The 18,415-nt window shown below is 37.3% G+C and overlaps 1 protein-coding gene across 3 annotated transcripts in view; it reads left to right on the forward strand.

Annotated features, from left to right (window-relative positions):
* CACNA2D3 (calcium voltage-gated channel auxiliary subunit alpha2delta 3) overlaps nucleotides 1-18,415 on the forward strand; it is a 1,248,789-nt gene that overhangs the window by 795,797 nt on the left and 434,577 nt on the right. For 2 of the 3 annotated variants that reach the window (XM_089681870.1, XM_089681867.1), the window contains one exon: nucleotides 10,437-10,454. The exons of the other annotated variant lie outside the window; for it this stretch is intronic. In XM_089681870.1, coding sequence (XP_089537996.1) covers nucleotides 10,437-10,454 — 18 coding nt within the window. The remainder of the gene's footprint in view (nucleotides 1-10,436; nucleotides 10,455-18,415) is intronic. 3 annotated transcript variants of the gene reach the window in all.

Below are 18,415 nucleotides of genomic sequence, written 5' to 3' on the forward strand. Positions count from 1 at the left end.
TGCTTTTTGGAGGGGGCTTGTATAGGTTCCCCAACTCCTTCAAAGGGCCACACAGTTTTTCTTAGAACAAGAAATACCAATATAAACAACAGTTGTAATCATTTGATTGTATCAGCACTTGATTGAGTACCATCTATCAAATGCAATGAAGAGAAATCACCAAAACAGTGTTTAGGCAGACATAATAACAATGAAAAAAGTAAAAATGTGCAATCCTACCACCTACTGCACTGGAATTTACTGCATCAAAATAGCCACCTGTTTAAAGGATAAGTTCACCTTTTTTGCAGGTAAAACAATGTGCATTACATTTTTTTTCTAAGGAGCCTACAGAGCACTGCACATGTGATCAGCAGATCACGGGTGCAGTCTCAGGCTCCTGTAGACTCTCATTGTAGCTGTCTGCCCATACCTTGTACAGACAGGCAGTTTACTGAATGACAGTTCCCTAGTAGTTCACTGAGAGCTGTAAGCTGTCAGTACAGGGGAGGACTGACCATTTGGGCGCTCGGGCACTGCCCGAGGGCCCAGGGTCAGTAGGGGGCCCCATGAGATGCCCCTAGTACCTTTCATGGGCATTTTTGGGTTTTTTGGGTGTGGTTTGAGTGTGGGTGAGGACACAGGGGCCCCATGATTTCCTATTGCCCGGGGGCCCCATGAGTTGTCAGTCCGCCCCTGTGTCTGCCAGAATTCCTTACGGTAGTTGTAGTTCTCCAATTCGGGCATGGGAGGAGGAGACAAGGGAGCTAGAGAGTAGGAGGTCCTGCGAGGAGCATATAGATAAACATTCCACTAGCAAATCATCATGTTATTCCAGCATTCATCTTGTACCAACATATAAGTGTGCAATGCTCAGGAAAGAGAAAAGAGTCTACACATAGTGTAATGGTTGTATTTATCCACTTCCTGTCAGCCCATTGCCTATAGATGGTGGACGGGACTCAGCACTGATGCGGGCTAACGTACCTGTACATCAGCCCGCATCAAAGGTTCCTGTGCAGCTTGCAGAGTGCACATCCGGGAGTACGATGATCCATGTGTCATCCAGACACAGTGGATCACATTACCGCTGTGTGTGGGTGGTCACATGGTATTTTACCATGTGATTGCTATGTCCAATCACAGCAACCACATAGTAAACAATACCATGTAAAGTAAAGACCAGTTCTGAAGTGATGCTGCAGCCTTTGAGTGTACAGCAGCCTGTCAGGCTGCTTGTACGCCATATGTCATTCCAGCGTCCAGCATTTTAGAGTCTCAGCTGATCAATTTTCAGAAACACACTATATTGCCAAAAGTATTGGGACGCCTTCCTTTACACGCACATGAACTTTAATGGCATCCCAGTCTTAGGGTTCAATATTAGTTGGCCCACGCTTTGCAGCTATACAAGCTTCAACTCTTCTGGGAAGGCCGTCCACAAGGTTTAGGAGTGTGTCTATAGGAATGTGTGACCATTCTTCCAGAAGCGCATTTGTGAGGTCAGGCAATGTTGGACGAAAAGGCCTGGCTTGCAGTCTCCGCTCTAATTCATCCCAAAAATGTTCTTTAGGGTTGAGGTCAGGACTCTGTGCAGCCAGTCAAATTCCTCAACCCCAAACTCGCTCATCCATGTCTTTATGGACCTTGTTTTGTGCACTGGTGCGCGGTCATGTTGGAACAGGAAAGGCCCATCCCCAAACTGTTCTCTCAAAGTTGGGAGCATGAAATTGTCCAAAATGTCTTGGTATGCTGATGCCTGAAGAGTTCCCTTCACTGGAACTAAGGGGCCAAGCTCAACCCCTGAAAAATAACCCCACACCATAATCCCCCCTCCATCAAACTTTACACTTGGCACAATGCAGCCAGGCAAGTCTTTTCTCCTGTCAACCCGCCAAACCCAGACATGTCCATTGGATTGCGAGACAGAGAAGCATGATTTGTCACTCCAGAGAGCTAGAGTTCCATGGTGGCGGACACTTTGCATTGCACTTGGTGATGTAGGGCTTGGATGCAGCTGCTTGGCCATGGAAACCCTGAAGATTGGAGGTCTTTAGCTATTGACTCTGCAGACAGTTGGCACTTTCTAAACACTGTGCACTTCAGCATGCGCTGACCCCGCTCTGTCATTTTATGTGGCCTACCACTTCATGGCTGAGTTGCTGTTGTTCCTAGTTGCTGCCACTTTGTTATATTACAACTAACAGTTGACCGTGGAATATTTAGTAGCAGGGATATTTCATGGATGGACTTATTGCACAGGTGGCAACCTATCACGGTACCACACTTGAATTCACTGAGCTCCTGAGAGCGACCCATTCTTTCACAAATGTTTGTAGAAGCAGTCTGCATGCCTAAGTTCTTGATTTTATACACCTGTGGCCATGGAGGTGATTGGAACACCTGAATCAAATGATTTGGAGGGGTGTCCCAATACTTTTGGCAATATAGTGTATATCCCATAGTTTGTAGATTTTGTAACTTTCACACGGACTAAATAATATACACTTTTGGGTTATTTTTACTCCCAAAATGTTTCAGAATACATTTTGGGCTAAATTTATGAATAAATATTATTTATTTGCAAAATGTTATAACAAAAACTAAAACAAAAAATGTTTTTCAAACTTTTCTGTATTTTGTTTCATTTGAGTATAGTGTTGCATGGTAGTGCAATTGTCATTCAAAGTGTGACAGTGCCAAAAGCTGAAAATTGGCCTGGACTGGAAGGGGGTGAAAGTGTCCGAACTTGAAGTGGTTAAATAAAAAAGGGTTAAAAAGAGCAGGGAATACTAACATGATATATGTCATCAGCCACAATCAGGCCCTATTTACACTTAAGCATAGCAGGAACACACGTTTTTATTTTGTGCATTTTTCACTTGAATGGGCTGCCCTACGTGCAACAAACACCCCAAAGTAGCTCCAGAATCTTTCTGAATGTGGAGCATTGTGCGCATTTTGGCAAGTGACAAATGTGTGTCAAAAAATGCGTCTGCTACCCGTGATTGGGGTGCTATTAACAATAAATTAATGAAAGTGAATGCAGCTTAAATGTTTATTTATTAACATTAGGGTGCCTGAGGAAAGCAACATGTATGACAGTAGTGTTGCCCTTTAAAGCCCAACTAATCTTCTCATTTAAATCAGCTAAAACATCCCAGGTGTATTAAAACAATAGTTTTGTGGAGACGAGTGATTGCACCAAACAGTTGAAAATTGTTTATAGAGAAAATTGACTGTAGAGACAATTCAACCTCTCCTAAATATCCAGCCTCCAAAATTTGCTAACCCTTTGTATGATGGTAAACTCTATCACAGGCATTGATCGGATATGAAGTCCAATGCTCACAAATTGATGATCACAATCAACCCTCCATATTCCCACACACAGAAAATAGTACTATAAACATAAATGGGTAACATGAGTGCATGATAAATTCAAACCGCCCGCATTCCTACCAAACTGACAGTTCTCATAACATGATATATGCAAGCATAAACAATTCATAGTCCATATTAAAACATTAAACATTAAAATCATCAATAGATAAAAGCTATACAATATACATAAAACATTAAATAGTAAAATAAAATTACTCTACAATCTAACCCCAGACATCATAACATACCTCAGGACCTACAGTAATTAATAATTGTTTGAACCCACTCTACAATAATAAATAAATACATATTTTACTGAAAAATAATCCACAAAATCTTAAAATCGAAAATTTAGCGACATAAAAAAAGACTAATAGTTTGCACTCCAACGGTTATACCCCATTATTTCTCTGAGGCTTCAGATTTTTGCTGGAGATGCCGGGGGTCCCAAAGGATGTTCCTACATACTTATATTAGAAAATTTGTGGAAAGAGGTGAGAAGACTCACCCAAACATTTACAAACTATCCGGTCCCATTTGATCCTGCCTTCTTCCTTCTCAACTGTTTAGATATCCCTACCAAAGTTTAATAGAAGTAGATCCTCCATCATCTGTCTAATGCCACCAAAGCCTGCATAGCTCTGAGGATGGAGGGACCTGAACCCCTCCCTCTATCTCGTTGTGGCTTAACAAAGTAGAAGGTGTTAAGGGGATGGAGGACCTGATACTGACTGCTCAAAATTGATGGGAAAGATAATCAAAAACCTGGCTCCACTAGAACATGTTTGTGATATGGGCAAAGTATTAATGGACAACTGTTCTGGGAATTGACCTCTCCCTGACTTTTCCACAGTCTTGAACATGCCAACGTAACAAACCACTTCCCTCCCCTCTCCTTTTTTTCTTCTTTTTTTCTCCCCTTTTTTCTTCATTCTCTTCTCCTAACTCTCTCCTACTCACTAAATAAAACAAAGGATGGGTATCCCACTCAAACCTCTCCCATAACTTAATTTTGAGAAGTGCAGTAGCATGAGGAAGTCCTTTACAATACTTAATGATTTCCACTGTGCCTTTTATCCAAAAGACCTATGTCACCACCTGCTGGTACTTAGGGGAGTGTTACCACTTCAAGGAACCCTGCCCAGTGGGCACTTATGATTTCAACCTTTCTACTGACTATCTCTAGGTGATTTGTATCTTATGTCATGGTGCAATATCACATCTGTATTAGTTTTTGTGACATCTGTGGATTATATCTAAATGCGATATTGGATACCTTTCTGTCTAAATAAAGAATTTTAAAAGAAAACAAGGACTAATAGTCACTATTGAAGCAACTGATATCAGCATCAATATGACTGAGTAGGTTTTACCAATTCTATACGAAGAGTTTATGAAGTATTTTACTAAAATTCCTTCCTTTTTTTAACATATAGCTGTGGAGCGATATGACGGGGAAAGGAATTGGAGGTTTGTGCATCTGAAGAGAGGTGGGGGATTCCACATTAACAAAAGTGCCAATAATTGTTATGAGAGGCATGTGGAGCTGGTGAGTGCCTTACCAGAAGGGAGTGGATGTGCACAGTATACACGTAGTGATTTGAAGGGTCACGTGGTGGAAGAGATGGGAGATTAAATAAGTGTGAACATAATTTGTAGACATTATTAATGGACTTTATTTTTTTCTATATTTATACTGCATCACCTTTTTCTCATTTGATGACACTGGGTGATTCCTATATTTCCTTACATTATTTATATTGATAAATGTTGTTTAGTTTCATTTGTTTTTGATTGATCACAGCGCCTCCTCAAACTGGGATTTAAATTCTAGTTTGATATAAGAACATAAATATAAATTGGTGTATAGGTATGCTAAGGCATCTTTAGATTTCTGTATCTTACTACTTTCATGAAAGATAATAGGATATGCAATTGCCCATTTTTTAGAGATGTTGATACAAATAGATTCATAATGATCAATAATTTTCACCATCCTCATTGGATTAAAAATGTACTTAAGGATTAGTTAATTAGAATTAGAAAAAACTGCAGATTCATACAAGATTGTTTTAAACAGGTTGATATGTAAAAGAACTAATTTTTAGGGAAGGGGTATTCGAAATTAGACATAACATGCATTGTTGGTAAGCACAGGGCAAAATTGATTACATAAATAAAGATCAGGATGATTTGGATTGTAATAAATTCAAAGGGTTTCCATTACCAAATATAATTGCCATTACAAAATGTGGAAAGTGTTTTAACTAAACACCCATTCTGAAGAAAGATTTAATGTTAGGACCACATTTGCCAGGCAATTGGCAAATGTTGTAAAGGAAAGCTCCCCCATTCCATAATAGGGTGGCTCCTAGTACTGTAAATCCTCCTTTTCACCATGGCAAAGGTTTTTTTGCCTACAGAAGATGCTTATCCCATAGATTATGTACACCTGCTAGGAAACAAACCTGTTTTACATCCTATGCTAATTTCTATATTTTTCTAATAAGGCATTTTATTTCATGTGTTACTACCCATGCCACATAATTGACTGAACATACAGATATCAATACATCGATACAACCACTAGACCCTTAGCAGAAAGACTTCGGGAACATCTCTACAATTTACACAAAGTAAAAAAAAATCATAATTTATCAACCTTATTAAAAAGTTAAATGACTGTGATCCTAAAAACAAACTTAGAGGGTTGAAACATTTTGGAGATGTGGGAATATGACAAGATCCATCTCACCAATAATGCCCCTTTTCCTAGTAGTTTGAATATTGATTTAAGTGTAAATCGATTCATTAGTTATCAGAATAAACATCTATTTGTGAATGAAATTATTATTACTAATTTATAAAAATTAATTGTGATATATTTTATGTTGGTATGCCTTATTTATAAATTAAGGATTTTTTATGCTCATTTCCACATATTTTTTTAGTGTTGAAGTATAGCGTTAAAAGGTGCATTTTGTGGGTGGTGTTGTGGTATGTAAATCACAAAGCATTATTTTCTTTATGCAATCATAATCACACGGGTGTTCTTATGAAAATCAATTTTCTATATATGTGATGACAATTACTGATCCCTAAAACACTGAAGAAGTCAATTAACAAAATGCATAGGGTGGGATCAGATTGAGTCTTCAAATTCACAACACCAATGCTTCTGGCCGGTTGTAACAGCTTCTGTTTGATGGATCTGTGGTACACTTTCTTCCATAATGATTTGTATTGCATGCTTCTGCGTTGCGTATGCACTAGAAATATGTGATTTTATTTTTCTTCCTTCTATTTAATAAAAAACCTAGCATTGGAGTTTGCTTATATCTTACATTTGATCCTATATGCAATGTAATTCCCACCTAGGAAGGGCTATATGGATACCTTTTCATCACAAGCTGTCATAATTGTGAATCTCTACCCTGTTAATATTGTTAACATTGATCTAAGGATATTAATGCTATTTGACCTACCTACTTCAAGGGGTCAACATCATATAGTGAGCTGGTGTCTAAAAGGTGTTGGTGTGATTTTCACACTTTAAGGTTCGATTGATGGTGGGATCTCAAGCACTCTATGCACTATTTTTAACAGTGACAATAGACGATCAATGTAATGTCTTAAATATGTTTTTGTTCTTTTGTAGTTCCTTTTTCAAGGTTTTTTTAGGTAGACTTGTATAGTTTATCATCACTTCCACTTTTGTTTTGGTATAGTAAAATCTTTTATGAAACATTTTTAGGGTTTTGATCTAGGCACTAATGAAGGACCATCATAACTATTGGTAAGTCAAGGAGCATTACATGTAAACAGTTTGGAAATAGTATAGGCACATTTGTATTAAATAAAAAAATCCATAACAAATGGCAACTTGTTTTGGGGGTCTTAAGGTGCCCCCTTCTTTAGGTCTTCTATATCTTTAGCAGCTTGCTAAGAACTGCTAGCTGAAAATGGCCACAATGGTTTGTGTCAGCATGAATGGATTTTTCTTCAAGGTTTGGAACTAGTCCTGCAGTTGGTGACCCCCTGCTGGGTACAAGAATTACAGACTGACAGTCACAGGAGCACAGTGCCACCAGCAGGTGAACTAGTGGAATAACAGAGATTCTTTACAAAATTAGTCACACTTGCCTTGAGTAAAATGTGTGTTTACATATCTAAAATACAAACCCCTCTCTCTCCTGGTAGTTTTATAGGGAAAAAGGGGTAGCAAGAAACAAAGAGACACTTTTCAGAGTTAAACAGGAACCTCTTGTACACACAAAAGAGTCCTGTAATAGGGTTGGTTTAAGTATCAGCCAAAGGTGCATTAACTGATTCTCTCCCGGCCAATAGCAAAATGACAGCCAACTCTTGTCGATCGGGGTGGGTGTCATATGAGTTTTCTCACCGGCTGTGTACCTCAGACACAGTCAATGACAACTCTGTGTACCAGCCCATTGCCAGTACCATGTGACCACTGTGACCAATCACAGAAGGTCAGATGACAATTGTAAACAATGGATGGTTTCCTTTCATGCCATCCATTGTATACAATTGTGTCACTAGCTGTGCTTGGTCACAGTGATCACATGTACAGACTGGGCCAATCACAGCTAATCACAAATAAAACCCCTGAATTAATTGATTTCATTCAGTTAAATGCTTGCTTATAGCAAATAAACTCTTTGCTATGAGCAATCATAATGTGTAAAAAAAAAAATACTGATCACTTCCCCAGAGTAGTACAATATTACTATGGTAGCATTATACTATTCTGGTCACAGTGTTTTATGAAAAAAAAATGTAAAAAAAGGATAAAAGTATTAGTAAAACATTTAAAAATAATAAAACATTTTTTTTAAAAATCATTTTTTAATTACCACCCTGATCACCACCACACCAGTTACATGATGACGCAGTAGTGCACTGCTGACAGTTTAAAAAATAATCTTCACAGTTTTTTTTTTTTTTACAATTTTCTAATTTTCCAAAAAACTTTGGCAAAATATTACAACTTCAGAAAACTCATCATGCCTCTTACTAATTACCTTGGACTGTCTGATTTGCAAAAAAATGGTCATTTGGGGGATATCTGTACTGTCCTGACATTTTTGTTCAAGAAATTAGATTGGCCGTCAGTACTTCAGGACTGATTGATTTCAGATATATCCCATAGTTTGTGGATTCTATAACTTTCCTACTAAATAATAAATACTGATCTGGGTTATTTTCACTAAAGGAATGTAGCAGAATACATCTTGGCCTAAATTTATGAAGAACAATTATTTATTTGCAAAATCTTATAACAGAACAAAGAAAAATATGGGTCTTTAAAAAAAAATGCAGTCTTTTTCTGTTAATTTAGCAAAAAATGAAAAACCCAGTGGTGATTAAAAACCACTAAAATAAAGCTCTAGTTGTATGAACAAAATGATAAAAACATAGTTTGGGTACAGCATTACATGACCGCGCAATTGTCATTCAAAGTGCGAGAGCGCTGACAGCTGAAAATTGGCCTGGGGAAGGGGGTAAACGTGCCCGGTATTGAAGTGGTTAAGGTACAAAATACTCCATACTCAGAAAAGAATAAGAATCCTTTTTTTTCATGCTGGCATCATTTAGCCAGCATATCTTGTTAGGAGGTAGATGTGTTCAGTGCTACCTGGAAGATGATGAGTTGTTTGCAACTCAGCACATTAAAGGAAAAACTTTTGATACGGTTATCCTTTCAATGACACCCCTCCCTACCCCAACAACCCCACCCCACGTCCATTACTTACCTTTCATTGCTTCTCTGAAAACTTTGCTGCTCATCCTTTAGGGCCATAAAAGCCAGTCTGTATGCAAAATGAGTGAGATAATATGATTGTATTTAACTTATGGGAGTTACATTTTTCTTACCATATTGTTATGGCAAATGCAGATTTTGCTGCCAAAATGTTGCAGTGTTTCAGACATAGCACGCCCAACAGAAAATAAATGAAATCACGTAATAGTACACTTCCAAGCTAGTGATGTAGATTTTGTGACAATTCTTGAGGTGTACTGCTGTTCAAGGAGCTTGGGCCAAGTCTGGATCAACTGTGGGTATAGGATTTTTTTTTTTTTTAATGGTTCAACTGGATGGACTTTTGTCTTTTTCAGCCAGACTAACTATGTAACTATGTAAGTGGGAGCGGAAAGGGGACTTGTAAGTTAAAGTGAAACTGCAGAAGAGAAAACTAGGTCCCCTACTAGGCAAGATTGTGATCTGTGGCAGATTTTTTAAAATCTCAGGACTGGATAACAAGAAATACAAATCCTTTGGATGGAAAAAAACTCTTGTATATGGATTTTATCTGTGTATTTAACTGTTTGTCTGAAGTGTAGCTTAAAATATTACTTAAAGCAGTTTTAAAACCTTAGATTATGAGGCAGGACACTGAAATAATAATTTTCTTAAGTTTATTATTTATTTAATACACATCATCTTCCATTATACCTAATTCAGGCTTTTGCAGCAGTACACATTGTGTTGAATTGGAAATGTTCAAATGCTTTTTCTTGTTATTGAGGAACCATTGCTACTGCTGACTACTGTTACCTAAAAATATTTACAGAATATTCACCTTGACACATAATGATGTGTCTACACTGTCCTTATTTGCCAAATATAGAAAATCCCACTTGGCTCATTTAATTCTTGAAGAGCCTCAACTAGCAAGAAATTAAAAATGCTGTAAACCGAAGGGATGGTTGTACTGAAGTGACTTATAGCAGAGTCTACTTTATTTCCTCAAAGCCGTGGAAGCCATTTTGTGCACAGAGCCAATGAACTTAGAGAAGCAAAAGAAAAGTCTAGCAGCAAATGGCATTTTGGCGTTCTCTAATATTTAATTTTGTCTCAGTGACATCCTTGATGAATAGTGAATTTATTGCCTACAGTCTGTAGAATTTTGATTCAAAATGGCTGCCTGTGCGATGAATGTTTTTACTCAGCATCAAAATCTATCACATGAAAGCAGAGGATGACAATACTTTGAAAGACATTTAGTTACTCTAAATGAATTTTGTTTTGTTGTTTTTGTTTTTTTTTTCAGCTCCCTCAGGCCCAAAAGGTAAAAAAAAAAATAATTCTGTGAATACTCCGTTGTGTAGATAATTTTGACTTTTGTGCATGTTTTTGGTGTTCTTCACCTGGTACAGTGGTAACTAGGTAAAGAGATTGTTCGATCACATTCAATGGTGTTTACTGAAGCAGTCAGTCATATATAATTGGATTTTAGCCATAAACTTGAATGTAATGTGGACATCGGTTGTGCAAAATAAATAAAGCAAACGGTGTTGAGCAGCATAATTCATGGTGCTAAACTATGAGGTATCTTATATTTCATGAAAATGATATAAGGTCCTTTAAGGTTTAATACTGCCTTTTTATCCATGGAAGTGGCCTGGTCTTCACTGTACAAGGGGTTTTTTTTTTTTGCTTCATCTGAATTAAGTACATTTTGTGGTCATTATATAAAAATATCCTATTGGTAGTTTAGACTTATATCATAGCTGTGACAGTGTATCATGAAAATATGTATATATAACACAGTGGGGCTTCTTTGATAAACTGGTGAAGCTGACACAGCTATCACAACTGTGTTGCCCAATTACACTATAGCCATACAGAGATTACAATGCAACATGGCAAATGAAAGTGTTCACTGGTCTCTATAGGATACTTTACATACCCAATGGAAAGAGACATTTTTAAAACATACTTAGGAAACAACATTAATGAAATTCCTTTTATTTTTCATACACTCTTTCAAAAAGAGTTTCCTTGAGTGATAGGGAACATAACTTAAAGTGATAAAGCAAGTGAAGGCATTGTCTGATCAGAAAGTCATTGGCTGCTATGAAACACATCTTTTAGTGAAAAAAATGTGATGGTGTTGTCTAAAGCAACCAATCAGAATCTAGAATCGAAGCAGAACCAAAGCAATCAATCAGAATTCAGAATCTAAGCATAATCAAAGCAACCAATCTTAATGTTTCTATCGTGGGTCAACAACTCTAAAACTAACACCAGGAGAGTTATTATGGCCATCCAGATCACTTGGCTGTTGCAGTTTTTACCAATGCTTCCCATTGTTATGAAAAAAGCCCCAACATGGTTATATGGATACATATAAATAAATCTATCACACCATGTATATCATGTCATAGTTTTTTTCTGTAATCTGAAAATTAGTTTCCAGTATGAACACTATACAGTGAGAGTGTGGCCCCTACACCATGTTCACTTTTTCAACTATTACCCCATATTTTGTTGTTGACTTTTAAGAACTGATTGTTTTTTTGTTTAAATTTGTTCTTCACTTGTATTGTCCAAATGTAAATGGATACCTCAAATATTAAACAAAGGAGCAAAATATGGATCCAGGGATTTTTTCCCTTATCACCAAATAGAGCAGCAGTGAAGGTAGCAGATTTGTCCCCCCATTGCTTTGATTGACATCAAAAAGGATTGAAATAGACATGGGAAGGGCACACTATTTTCAGTGACTGTACTGGCACAGCCCCAACAGAGAGCAGCTGCCTACAAGTGGAGCCTCCTTTGTTAAATAACAGGCAGGTTTAAACTTTGAGCAATTGCACTACCCCCCAGCTTACTGCAGAATTATGAAGGCTGTTGCCAGACCTCTGGAACTCCCCTAGGCCCCAGGCTCACATTCTGTGGGTGATCCTGCTTTAATAATGGGTTGGGAAGGGGGTTTTCTTGAAAAAATCCATTTTAATGTATTTTGCATTGCTCTGAATCAGTATAGGCTAGCTAAGGCTAGATCTCATCACTCTAAAGTTAGCCATACACTAGTAGATTTGTGAAGGAACATTATAAAAACATTTGTATGGCAATGCACATTACCTTTGATGACTTGAGAAATGTCCTGCATAATTACTTCAAAAAAAGTTTTTATGCATTTAACTTTCAACTTTGTAATGAATGTACCTGTATGAGCAAAAACTACACTAAAGTGAAACTTTACTCTCTCAATCAACATTGACTATTTTTAATCCTTATGCTGCAAGCATTAGTAAATAGACAAGAAAGTATATCATATTTACTTGTTTTAAATTTATATTTTACATTTCTTTAGTTATTTTCTGGTTTCCAGGCCTAGACAAATGATGTCATACATCCCAGGAGTCTTCTTGATGGAAGGAGGGGGAGGGGCTTTATTAGCTAAGCACACCCTCCTGCCTGTATGTCTAAGCTAAGGGCAGATGGATTCCAGGAAGTAAATGCTACATGAATCATCTGCCCTTAATCAAGATGGCCACAGCCAAAAATGCTAGGGGGTGTTTTTCAAAGTGATTTCTCAGAAAAATAAAGCATGGAGACATGGGTGGATGGGGGAGTTTTCTTTTGAATATTAAAAACAAATTGAATAGCTTTTTTTTGGTTTGTAGTGCTCAGATGCAGTGTCGTTCCATGTTAACTGTTAAAAATGTGCATATTCAAAAAAAAACTTCCATCCTGCCTCTTCAAATTTTCACTGCGGTCAAAAAAATTAAAATTAAATAAAATCTACTAGTGTATGGCCAGCTTCACTTTCCACAGATATGCACAAACATTTTAGCTATATTCATTAGTTTATGCAGTGAAGAAGCACTGCCGGTTGTGGCCTTATTTCAAGGCAAAAACAATCATTTGTCAGTTTGATTATAATTGCCCTGATCAGGTGGCAATCATGTGACATACATGGATGGCTTTAATCCCTAACCGTAGTAGTGAAAGACTGCAACTCCTCAAGAAAGACAAATCTAAGCATACTCAACTGGGAGTCACATCTCATTCTAATATCCACAGTGATTTAAATGACTGACGCAGCTTTTAAAGTACATGTACCCTAAGTTGCCACATTCCATTGGAGTTTTTGTGTTTTGTAGGATGTTCATTTTTTGTCAACATTTCAAACAGTCCCCATGTCTAAACTATCTTTGTTTTATCTGTTTGTGGTGAAAGCCATTTTATTTTCTGTTTTATGAATATCCCTTATTAACATCATGTAGTACTATAAATAGCAAATTTAAATATATACCTGGACTGTAGAACTTTCAATCTATTCGTACCGTTGCTCTACAGTATGTAACAATGTTGTGCTGATGTAAAACTCTTGTTGGCTAATCAATAACATGGTGTGAAAAACAACTTGGTATAACTATGGCAGCAAATTCAAAATCTGCATTCAGCATCCTGCCTACACTGGACTGATAAAAAGCTGGTATACATTTGGTTGCCAGGGTTTTCTATATCATTTTGCTATTTAAAGTTATCAAAGAGTTTTCCCACTTTTAAAAATTGACCCTTGTTTGAATCCTTTTCATACTCTAATAAATATTCTATTCAATAAATGTATCAAAGATTGGTGATCCTCTAATACACATCACTATTATGTTGCAATGTTGATCACCTCCAGAATATAAGAAACCCAACTTTATATACACAAATTGAAGTTGTCAAGAATATCAACACATGGAAGCCAAACAATTGAGAAATAACTTAAAAATAGAATATATATATATATATATATATAAATCAAATGTATTAACCATATGTCAGATCCTTAAAAACAGGGTGTACCAATTCACTACTCTGTAAAACATGGCCTTATGTCATTGTGTGTAGGCACAAAATGTGCGCAAATCGGTGCACCTTTCAAAAGACTTCTGCTAAGCTGGTAGAGTGGCTCCTTACAGGGCCTTTAGGTGACCATTTCCAGAAGGAAACACACCTCTGCTTTTGGCTAGTGAATGGATATGCGCATGTTTTGTGTCTACACACAATGACATGCGGCCATATTTTAATGGAATGACTGTCAGATACTGATCTTACTGTACACACGCTAATATTAGGATGAGCCTTAAATTATATGCTCTCCTGTTTGGGGTTGCTTTGTCCTGAAGAATGAGGTAAGACCCAAGAAATATATAGACCCATAGGGTACCTCTTTGTAATTATGTACAGTATATTATATATGGTCATAACTATTGACCCATATGATATTTTGTTGAAATTATGTGTCTGATGTACAGTTATGATTCTTGATACATACAGTTGCAAGAAAAAGTATGTGAACCCCTTGGGATTACGTGGAGTTTTGCATGAATTGGGCATAAAATGTGCTCTGAACGTCATCTAAGTCACAACAATAGAACACAGTCTGCTGAACATAATACTACACAAACATTAGATGTTGCCATGGTTTAATTGCACATAACATGTAAACATTCACAGTGCAGGGAGGAAAAAGTATGTGAACCTTTGGACTTAATAACTGGTTGACCCTCCCTTGGCAGCAATAACCTCAACCAAACGTTTCCTGTAGTTGCAGATCAGACCTGCACAACAATCTGGAGTAATTTTGGACCACTCCTCTTCACAAAACTGTTTCAGTGTAGCAATATTCTTGGGATGTCTGGTGTGAATCGCTCTCTTAAGGTCATGCCACAGCATTTCAATCGGGTTGAGGTCAGGACTCTGACTGGGCCACTCCAGAAGGCGTATTCTGTGCTGTTGCAGCCATTGTTTTGTTGAATTACTTGTATGCTTTGGGCCATTGTCCTGTTGCATCACCCATCCTCTGCGGAGCTTCAGTTGGCGGACAGATGGTCGTACGTTTTCCTGCAAAATGTCTTGATAAACTCTGGAATTCATTTTCCCATCAATGACAACAATCCGTCCAGGCCCTGAGGCAGCAAAGCAGCCCCAAACCATGATTCTCCCTCCGCCATGTATTACAGTGGGGATGAGGTTTTGATGTTGGTGTGCTGTGCCTTTTTTTTTCCACACATAGTGTTGTGTGTTCTTCCCAAACAACTCAATCTTGGTTTCATCTGTCCACAGTATATTTTGCCAGTAGTGCTGTGGAACATCCAGGTGCTCTTTAGCAAACTTCAAACGTGCTGCAATATTCTTTTTGGACAGCAATGGCTTCCTCCGTGGTGTCCTCCCATGTACTCCATTCTTGTTTAATGTTTTCCTTATTGTAGATGTGCCAACAAAAATGTTAGCATGTGCCAGAGATTTCTGTAGGTCTTTAGCTGACACTCTGGGATTCTTCTTTACCTCATGCAGCATTCTGCGCTGTGCTCTTGCAGTCATTTTTACAGGACGACCACGCCTAGAGAGAGTAGCAACAGTGCTAAACTTTCTCCATTTGTAGACAGTCTGTCTTACCATGGACACATGAACATCAAGGCTTTTGGAGATACTTTTGTAACCCTTTCCAGCTTCATGCAAGTCAACAATTCTTGATCGTAGGTCTTCTGAGAGCTCTTTTCTGCGAGGCATGGTTCACATCAGACAGTGCTTCTTGAAACCAGTAAACCCAAAACAGGTGTGGGTTTTTTAAGGGCAGGACAGCTGTCAGCAACACATCCAATATCATCACACTGATTGGAGTCAAGGTTGGCTCACTCCTGGCTCCAATTAGCTCTGGGAGAATTCATTAAGCTAGGGCCTCACATACTTTTTCCTCCCTGCACTGTGAATGTTTACATGTTATGTGCAATTAAACCATGGCAACATCTAATGTTTGTGTAGTATTATGTTCAGCAGACTGTGTTCTTCTATTGTTGTGACTTAGATGACGTTCAGAGCACATTTTATGCCCAATTCATGCAAAACTCCACCTAATCCCAAGGGGTTCACATACTTTTTCTTGCAACTGTATGTATCCGAAATAAGTTTACACTAGGATTATTAGTTTTATTTTACAGGTTAGTGAATTGGCTCTTCTTGTTGTTAAGGATTTTGATAAATGGCTATTAAATTGTATATATTTTTCTATTTTTTTTAGATATTTGTAATTTTTTTGCTAGCATGTGTTTATATGATTGACAACCTCAATTTTTTTTATAGAGTTGGTTTTTCATGTTATGTAAAGTTAGGTTTACATACATTTTCTGCACCCCACTCATTTAGCAATAATGATAAACGCATTCCACTGCTAACAATCATGCATGTTTGACAAAGTCAAGAGCAAATTCTTATCAGCCACTGAACAACCATCTTTTTAAAAATGATTTTTTCTATAGATGATTGTAGCTTTCATAACATACATGTTTTTGATATATACGTTGTAGAGTAGATCATTACAGGATTCCTCCGCTCACATTGGCTCTTCTGTGGGTGGTGGTTGGCTCAGAACTCTACAGGGAATGCTCTTTGATCAGTTGTTAACATTTTTTAGACTTACTAATGATAACTTAAAGCAGCCTGTAATATAAAAATTAGTTTTCTAAATGTTCAGTGTAAATGTGCTGCCTTACCACCCAAAAATGTATCTATTAGTACCTTATTAAAGCATTTCTTCTGTGACAGTGTTCAGATCAATGTTCTTGCATAGTATGGATCCCTTGAATGCCCTTCCCTCTGTTCATCTGACCAGATGCAAGTTATAATGCTGTCATTGGGTAGACAGTGAGCAAAGATTGTATACATATATTTTTTTCTTATAACAGACCATATATTGGTACATTGCACTTGTTCTTTTGCATGTTCATATAGTATATATTATATCCTAACATACCAGCAGTGGGTAATATAGGTCAAGGGAGAATATATAGTTCCCAGTCTATGCAAGCCATGGCAGCCAGGAAGAGTTTACAGCAAGGGTCCTCAAGCATATCTAAACTCAAAAACAAAAATGTAATATATTGCATCTTTTAAATTCTCAGATGTGCTGGCTGCATTAGAGTTCTTTTTTTTCACCTGGCAATCCTGCAGCTGTGAAATCACACTTCTTGTTCCTTCATATCTTATGCTTTTCTCTCCATTGTGTCTATTGGAGCAGCCATAGATATCACACAGGCTGGGCTTTCAACATGTCTACCTTTGTTCCCCTCCATTACGTGGTGGATCGATGGGACTAGCAATTTACAAAATAAAGTCAAGACTGTGCTTTCTTTTAATCTCAAAGTAAATGATAAGGACACTGCATTTCTGGTAAGACAGATAATTTCTGTACTTGTTGAAAATGTTTTTAGCCTGAAAATTGAAACCTAATGCAGCTACTACATCTAGGGGCTGGTAAGCTGCCCCTATTACTTTTCTGTTTTTTGGTTCAAATATACTTTAATGTCTTTTAAATAAAACCCACAGTAACAAGCCAACTAGCTTTTGCTCATAGGAACCAACAGTAATTTTTCAAGTACCGCTTAATAAAACGATTGCAGAAAGTCAAATGATTGTTTATGGACAATGCCACTACTCCTCTTCTTTTATAAATGGGCCCTGATGTCCTCATAGACATTTTCATGTCAACTGCTAATTCATTCTGCATATTTAAGCACATCACTTGTCTTGTTCTGTGTTAACTGGTGTTTGTGTTGGTCTAAAATAATGGAGACAATGTTCCATGTGTGCAATAAAGTTGTTCATTAAAAGAAGGTACAGGCATGATGTCATCCTGAGAGGCACAACATGAAGACTGATGCTAATAATCTAAAGCAAGGAAACATAATGCGTGCAATGAAACAACATTTATAGCAACTAATCAGAATTTTACTAGTGTGACTGACATCAGGCTGATCCAAGCTAAGATATGATTGCTAGCATATGATCTGCCATGCAGAGCGGAGAAAAGAGATTACTGGTCCCCCAAATCTCAAATAATAGCTGAAAAAAAAAAAGATTGATAGCAATTGCAGGTATAACTGTAAAAATTTGTTGGAGTCTATAAGCATTGAATATGTTTCAGTAAAAGAGTGATTTTGGCAGAAATAGTTTCTTCTAGTTTGCAGGAGAGTTACTGACTGGAAGCATTTTGAAAGCTACAGATAGTGGATATTGCTTTTCATTATCTTTATAGAATCACTCATAGCTATAGGAGAACATCAGGTGCCACCCCCTGTCTTATCAGCATCATGTGTACAGCTTCTCTTTTATTTCGCCTTCGTAGAGATATATTGGGTTAATATAGTTAAAAACTGTATAATAATAATAATATAGTCCATTTTGTGATTACTGTGATATTCTTCCATTCAGATTTCAGTTGTCATTCCTTATGAAAACTTAGAGTAG

This window comes from Staurois parvus, unplaced genomic scaffold (assembly GCF_062004578.1).
Source record: "Staurois parvus isolate SC_StPar_1 unplaced genomic scaffold, SC_StPar_1.0 ptg000282l, whole genome shotgun sequence".
Lineage (NCBI taxonomy): Eukaryota > Metazoa > Chordata > Amphibia > Anura > Ranidae > Staurois > Staurois parvus.